This window comes from Carcharodon carcharias, chromosome 17 (genome assembly GCF_017639515.1).
Source record: "Carcharodon carcharias isolate sCarCar2 chromosome 17, sCarCar2.pri, whole genome shotgun sequence".
Lineage (NCBI taxonomy): Eukaryota > Metazoa > Chordata > Chondrichthyes > Lamniformes > Lamnidae > Carcharodon > Carcharodon carcharias.
The window spans coordinates 9,122,975-9,130,809 of NC_054483.1; the positions used below are offsets into that span (position 1 = coordinate 9,122,975).

General features: G+C 45.2%; 1 protein-coding gene across 3 annotated transcripts in view; it reads left to right on the forward strand.

The window, feature by feature from the left end:
• LOC121289587 (protein transport protein Sec24C-like) overlaps window positions 1–7,835 on the forward strand; it is a 41,213-nt gene that overhangs the window by 3,470 nt on the left and 29,908 nt on the right. For 2 of the 3 annotated variants that reach the window (XM_041209156.1, XM_041209157.1), the window contains exons 2-6: window positions 458–629; window positions 1,774–2,040; window positions 2,132–2,223; window positions 2,712–2,777; window positions 5,398–5,509. In XM_041209156.1, coding sequence (XP_041065090.1) covers window positions 566–629; window positions 1,774–2,040; window positions 2,132–2,223; window positions 2,712–2,777; window positions 5,398–5,509 — 601 coding nt within the window. In that variant the 5' untranslated portion in view covers window positions 458–565. The remainder of the gene's footprint in view (window positions 1–457; window positions 630–1,773; window positions 2,041–2,131; window positions 2,224–2,711; window positions 2,778–5,397; window positions 5,510–7,835) is intronic. The other variant, XM_041209158.1, reaches the window with a different exon arrangement.

Genomic DNA, 7,835 nt, shown 5'->3' on the forward strand with positions numbered 1-7,835 from the left:
CGTCGGGGATAGGCGGGGAATGTGGAGTTGAGATCACAATCAGATCAGCCAGGATATAATTGAAAGGCGGAGCAGGCTCGAGGGGCTGAATGGCCTACTCCTGCTCCTAATTCTTATGTTATTCTGAAGGGCCGAGGTAGAGCCTATTTCACTTAGCAGAGAGGTCAATAACCAGGGGTCATAGGTTGAAAGTAAGTGGGAGAAAGATTGGAGGGGAGTTGAGGAGTAATTCTTTCACCCTCAGTCTGGAAGTTACTGCTCGAGATGGTGGTAGAGGCAGAACCCCTCGTTGTATTTGAAAAATACTCAGATATGCACTTCAAGGGCTGTAACCTACAGAGCTATGGACTAAGAGCTGGAAATTCATAATTGTGGATGGTATCCTTTAAGTGTTATTTGATGTCAGATACTCTGCGAGAATCATTGAATTATAAAATACTGTCTTTACCCTTTACAGATCTTGAGTGCATGAGCTGCCGAGCTGCCAGAAACCGCGTTGGAGACTGATAGTCAACCTCTGCAATACTGAACATACCAGGAAAGTAGAGACAGCACAAAATCCCAAATGGATGGTTTGGAAATCCAACCCAGCCAGCCATGTTCATCAGGGCTGTACAGCCAATCATATGGTAGGAGAGCTAATTTTCCTGAGCAAGATTCAGCCAATCCTTGCCTTATTTTGAAAGGTGCCATTAACAGTGCACAACATTAAGCTAGCTTCTGTCAGTGAGCACTCCTCAATCCCAGGCCCTTCCACCCTCCACCCCTCCTCCTCCCCCACCCCCTCAATTTTCATGTAAATCCTTCAACAGGAGCAGACCAAGAAAGGACATGAGATCTTGCTGGCAGGAGTTAGTGTGTGAGCAGTGGAGGAACACAGTGTGTTAACGTGCACCCAACTGTCCAGCTCCTATCCAAATTGGTGGGGGTGGGGCGTAGTGAATCTGAAGGAGGACCGTGACAAGATACACCAAGGCATCCTTGCAGAATGGGAGTGCAATAGGCAAATGACCTTCAACAGGGGTAAGTGTGAGGTGGTACATGTTGAGGGAAAGAAGGTACACATTCCTTGGAAAATAAGTGGGTTCGAGGAGCAGAGCGGGGACAGATACACATCAGTAAAAGCAGGGAAGTAAGGAGTAAGGCTGGTTCAAAAGGAAAGCTGCCAAAGCATTGGGGTTCATTTCGAGAACTGAACATCAGGGAAGCTGCGTTGAACTCCTACAGGGCCTCACTTAAAAGCACACTTGCAATCTTGCGCAGCCTCCGTTTACGCTTGGGTCCAACTGCGTACCTCTCCCCTACCTGACATGACTGTACTGTTTAGGCACAAGTAACAGTGAGCCTCATTAGCCCCACCGTCGTTTCAACAAGGAAGTGTCGGCCATTTGGTTCAGTCCATGGGGCACGCCGGGGAGCTGGGAGCCAGCAAGAATGAGAAAGGAAAGGTGTGAGCTGCTCGCAGATTCACACTCGAGAGCAACGTGGCTGAAACGGAGGAGACAGACAAATCTCTTCCATGCACTGGATATGTGCATCTATCTGGAACATCCATTAGCAGGTGGGCCAGATGGAGCCTGGGACTAGTCACCCGGGATTGGGATGTCAGTGAAAATCAAACTTGTGTTAGGTTGGCTCTTTTATCGAGACACGAACCCAGTGGCGATGAGTAGGCATTCACTCGAGTTTGGAGCTGGCACTCATGAGGAAAGTGCCATTCGGGGTAAACCTGACTTGAACTCTCCACTCAGTCTAATTGGTTTTATTTTGCAGAAAGACAGCCTCCAGGCCTTCCAAGCGCAGTCAGCTGGTCAAGTCCGGGGCCCTCCAGTTTTGGTACCAGCCAGACTGCCCTTCATCATGACTGGACACCAATCACTTCCCCCCTGTGCTGTCCCAGTGCTCTCCCAAGCCCTGCCCACCCGCACCACAGTACAACTTTCATTTCTAATTCTAGTCGGCCGACAGTCCATCACCACACACAGCAACAGAATTCAACCTTCCAGCCGGTTCACCACGGATACCCACGTCAACCAGATGGTAAGTCTTTGATCCTTTGGCATATGTCTCTCTTTTCAACAAGTTCTGTCCCTCCAAAGCGACTGCCTGTTATCTCGTTCTGTTTCCTCAGCTCTTCAAAACCCAAACACACTCTACAGTCCTTTATACCCTGGAGTAGTACAGGAGACTGTTCATTCAGTCTCCGCAGCCTCACATCTACAAGTAAGTAAACTCGCAGAGATAAGCTACACCACCCCTTCCACGCAGCAGTTTACTTGCTCGTCTAAATTATTTTTATTTGAACGGTCACTGGATTAATAACCGCTAACATCGACAGGGGACTGGGAGCGGGCCATAGGCAACAGGCCTCAGGGCAAGAACCAGCCTTGTAAAAAAGGCAGGGAAATGGGGTTAAGATACAGATCAGCCCTCATTAAATCGATTGGCAGAAGAACATTGAGAAGCTGAAAGGCTGTTCCTGTGTTACCATAATCCAAACACAAACCAGAAACTGGATGATAGTATCTTGAACTAAATTGGAAGATTCCTTATCTCTCATGCACTGCAAGGACCATCAGGAGGATAAAGGTCCAACAATCACTCTGGTCTTGATTATCTGAATACACACAGCAGCAAACAAGGGTGTATATCGCTATCTAATCTGGGCAGTGATTGCTACTGACCTTTTTTCATGTTATTTGATTGCCAAGGGGTCAAAGCTTGGATTGCTCGAGGACTCAGGACATGGAATTAATCCAGATTTGATTCCCAATCCGGTAAGTACTCCTTTGTCACCTTCCTGATCGGAAAGCTTGCACTCGTTCTCTAAAGTGGAGCTATTAAATGGGGTGTGCAGGAGTGCCCACTCTGAGGAACTAAAACGCCTCACAGTGGCGATCATGGCCAGCAGATGCCTGTGTGGTCAGGAAGAATATAGCAGCGACAAGCCTCCCAGAAGGAACAAAAAGCAGTAAAAACTGGGAAATAAGAGTACTGGTTTGAACTGGCCTTGTATACCTTAAAGTGGAATGCCAGTAAAACTGGGAGATAAGAATGCTGGTCTGAACTGGCCTTGTATACCTAAAAGTGGAACACCAGTAAAACTGGGAGATAAGAATATTGGTCTGAACTGGTCTTGTATACCTTAAAATGGAACGCCAGTAAAACCGGGAGATAAGAATACTGGTCTGAACTGGCCTTGTATACCTTAAAATGGAACGCCAGTAAAAGTGGGAGATAAGAATATTCGTCTGAACTGGCCTTGTATACCTTAAAATGGAACGCCAGTAAAAGTGGGAGATAAGAATATTGGTCTGAACTGGCCTTGTATACCTTAAAATGGAACGCCAGTAAAAGTGGGAGATAAGAATACTGGTCTGAACTGGCCTTGTATACCTTAAAATGGAATGCCAGTAAAAGTGGGAGATAAGAATATTGGTCTGAACTGGTCCTGTAAACCTTAAAGTGGAACGCCAGTAAAACCGGGAAATAAGAATACTGGGCTGAACTGGTCTTGTATACCTTAAAATGGATCGCCAGTAAAAGTGGGAGATAAGAATATTGGTCTGAACTGGTCTTGTATACCTTAAAATGGAACATCAGTAAAACTGGGAGATAAGAATACTGGTCTGAACTGTTTTCTCCTTCTGGGCTGGGTTTCACACTGCAGACAATTTGAAGCATAAACACCAGTTAGGGACCTGGGGTTTAGGGCACCATTAACTTGTGGTTGATGGGACTCAATTTATTCTGATTCTCAAACAAGATTGCCAAATAACATCTGCAGCTTAAATTTAAGTCAGGGGCTAAATGAGGCTTTGGAGGGTATGTTTTATTTCGAAGTGCTGCATAGCCTCCGAATGCTCAATAATGACATTGACGATGTGTGCACACTTCTCTCTGGATACCATTTTGTTAACAGGGTTTTATTTTATTTATTTTTTCATGGGATGTGGGCTTCATCCCTTGAGAAGGTGGTGGTGAGCTGCCTTCTTGAACTGCAGCAGTCCATGTGGTGTGGGTACACCCACAGTGCTGTCAGGGAGGGAGTTCCAGGATTTTGACCCAGCAACTGTGAAGGAACAGCCGATATATTTCCAAGTCAGGATGGTGAGTGGCTTGGAGGGGAACTTCCAGGTGGTGGTGTTCCTATGTATCTGTTGCCCTTGTCCTTCTAGATGGTAGAGGTCAGGGGTTTGGAAGGTGCTGTCTAAGGAGCCTTGGTGAGTTGCTGCAGTGCATCTTGTAGACGGTACACACTGCTGCTACTGTGCGTCAGTGGTGGATGGGATGCGTGAAAACCTGAGTACACACTCTCCTGCATGTTCAGCCATTGCTCGAAATATCAGAGCGCAGATCAGTTTTCAAATAGGTTCCTTCTTCCAATGGCACTTTCCCTTTAAGAGGTGCAAGCTGCCTTTAAATAGAACTAGACACTCACAATATTGGCTTCAGGGATCTGCCAGGGACCCAGTGAACACCTGCAGTGTGGGTAGTGCTGACTGCACACAGCTCCACATCAAACAGCAGGCTGCGGACATGTACCATGCTGTCTGCAGCACCCTGAATGGGCGAGGGTTAGTCGAGTACAACACCCCTTTGAGTCTAATACTATTTATCCCTAACACTTTTCGCAACAATTCACAAGCTTAATTGTTATCCAGATGGCCAGGAAATAAGATGTGCGCGCAGTTAGATATTTTTCCTTTGGAATGTTAACAGCTTTGATCGGAGAAATCGATTTCAAAACCGGGAGACTCATCAATTGTGTATTAGGATCGAGGAAACATAGCACGTTGTGTTCCTTTTGCATAGTTTGAGCACAGAGTAAAGGGAAATTTCAACATGCCTTTTATACTTGACTGAGTAAACTGTCTGTAACAAGCTGCCGTGAACCTGAGTGAGGACATGCAGCCAAAGGCAACAGTGACACATCAGCATGTGTGATCTGGGGCCCAGTGGGGATCCTTGGCACCTGCCGGTCTCATTTTGCCAAGGGCGGGCAGGAAGTGCCCCGGCTTGGCAGCTTGCCAAAGTTAAAATCCAGGTCACTGACTCAGGATTGGACTTGTGTTCATGCTAGTGTATCGAGCAAGGTTGATGGCTCTATCGCCTTCAATGTTCCTCCAACTGAAAACGGGAGTCAGGATTAACCAGACGTTAATCGCATTCCTTGATTTTCCCTTCCCAGAGGTTCCTTAAAGTAAATTGTAACCGATGGTAAGAGATGGAATTCCATCAATGGGATAGCTGAACATGAATCCTGGATGGAATGTTTGGGTGAGCTTTTCCAATTCCAGATGTCTTGTTTTGGGTGTACATGCATTGCTTTTCCAAACAGATCACCAGCTTAGACTTCATGTACAAGTACTGAGCGTCACTGTTGCTGTTTTTAAGGTTCAAGTGGCGGAGGATGATCGAGTGTTGTGGGAATCCCAGCTATTCTGCACTGATACGAGAGGGCAAGTACCTCCACTGACCACAACGCACTTCACAGTAGTGGACCAAGGTAAATGATACACCTAGGAAGTACGGAAATCAAGAGATATAGGGGACAATGCAGGAAGGTGGTGTTGAGGTGGAAGATCTGGGAATGTGACTGAATGACAGAGCAGGCTCGAAGGGCAGAATGGCCTACTCCAACACCTGTTTACTATACTCTTAGGTCCCTTGAGCTACACTACAAAGTTACACTACAAAGTGCTCAGTAAAAAGTTGTTATTGGTTAGCAAGTTGCAAATGGTACAATTTGAATGGGGGTGTCAGAAGAGAACGGCCTGAGGGCAAATTCTGCACAAATCCTTGAAGACGGCAGGAAAGGTGAACAATTATTAAAATAAAAGGGATCCCGGACTTGATGAATAGAGGCACAGAGTACAAAATCCAGGAAGTGATGCTGCACTGATTCAGCCCCAGCTAGAGTAACTGTGTCCAGTCCTGGGCACCGCACTTTAGGGAGGATGTCAAGGCTCTGGAGAGGGTGCAGCAGGGATTTACGAGGATGTATCCAGAACGAGGGATTATAATGACATGGAGAGACTGGAGAAGCCGGCGTCCTTGCCCTTAAAGCAGGGAAAACTGAGTGGAGATTTGATAAAGGTGTTTCAAACCATGAAGGGCTTCAATAGAGCAGATAAAGAGTACCTTCTTCCAATGGCTGAAGGGTTGGGGACCAGAGGGCACAGGTTTAAGGTGATTCGCAAAGGAACCAGAGGTGACTTGAGGAAAATCCTTTTTACACAATGAGTGGTTGGGGTTTGGAATGTACTGCCTGATGAGGGGGGGAGGGGGGGGTGGGTGGAGCCAGATTCAATAGTAGCTTCAAAGTGGAATTGGATAAAAACTTGAAGGAGGAACTATTGTGGTGATATGGGGAAGTGGGACTGACTGGACTGCTCTTCAAAAGAGCCAATGCAAACTCGATGGGTCAAATGGCCTCCTTCTCTATGAGCTATTCTATGAAATGCAGTGCAAACAGTAAAGGAAAGAAAGGAACAGCAGAAGAAATTGCATTTTTATAGTGCCTTTCACGATCAGGACACCTCAAAGTGCTTTACGGCCAATCAAGTACTTCCAAGGTGAAGTCACTGTAAGGCAAGCTGTCTCAGAAGATAAAGGCACCACTTAGTTTGAAATTGAGTCAGACACAGAGTCTCATTACTGCCCTGGTCCTCCCATAGTCAGAAGGTCATGGGTTCAAGTCCCACTCCAGAGACGTTAGCACAAAGCCTGGAATGGCATTTCAATTTAGGTAGATGGCATGAAGAGATATTAATGCCTATAATATTATTTAAAATTATTTAAAAATTGGATTTGGTAGTCGGGTCTGTGTCTGTGTGTGGCTTAATTGGATTAAAGCCAGCTAGTCCGGGTGCTTTGATGTATAGTAGTTTTGAGAGGTTATTTAGAGAAATGTAAGGAGGAAAAGGTAAAGAGTACTTTTGGATTTGTTGAATAAGCTATTCAGAAGCATGAGTAAAATCTTGCACCTAGCTGGGAGACAGCAAGCAATGTGTTTATATTACTAATAAAATTGGTGAAATGAAAGAATTATTGTCAGGAGTGGTAAAAAAAACCTAGTAATACAATGGAAAATTTACATTCAAAGGGAAAGCTAGGTATAAACAGAAAAGAGTTTGTGTGTGAAAATTAGAGGCAAGATCTAACCAGCCGGTAAGCCTACAACAGTGTCTGCAAAGGAACCAAATTGCAAGGAACCTCATTTTGAATTTGTAAGGTCAAATGTGCTTAGCCTGGTGTCTGTTTAAAGTTTATGGGTTATTGTTGCCTTGGTGAAGGTTTCCCTGGGAGTGATTAATTTGGGGATTTGTTTATAAGTTATTATGGTAGTAATTTGTAGACATGGGTATGTATTTAATTTCTTGTTAAATTAATAAATGTTTAATTTAGTTTTATGTAAAAAACCTCTTGAGGCTCAGAGGTCTTATTCCTGAATTCAGAGCTGCATCTCAAACATACCAATTGTAAATATAGGTCGTGACAGTTGTTTCAAGTTTCCCCCTGGGATTTAAACAGCTCAGCCTTTACCAACTACCGGGTCATAACAGTCGAGTAGCTCAAATCCAGCAATGGGACCGAGCCCATTGGAACTTGCCAGTTTTGCCTTCATTCAAATCGGAACATCTGAGTTTGGTGAATAAAGAGAAAACTAATTGATATGATTGCAAAGCACTTCAGCTTGTGTTGAGCAACAGGCCATGTTGCTGCTGATGTTAAGTCACCCCTCGCTCACTGGATTTAATAATGCCTCCACACCACAACCCCACCCCGGTTTAAAATGAGAAGAGATCAAGCTGTAGTTGCAACTGAAAATT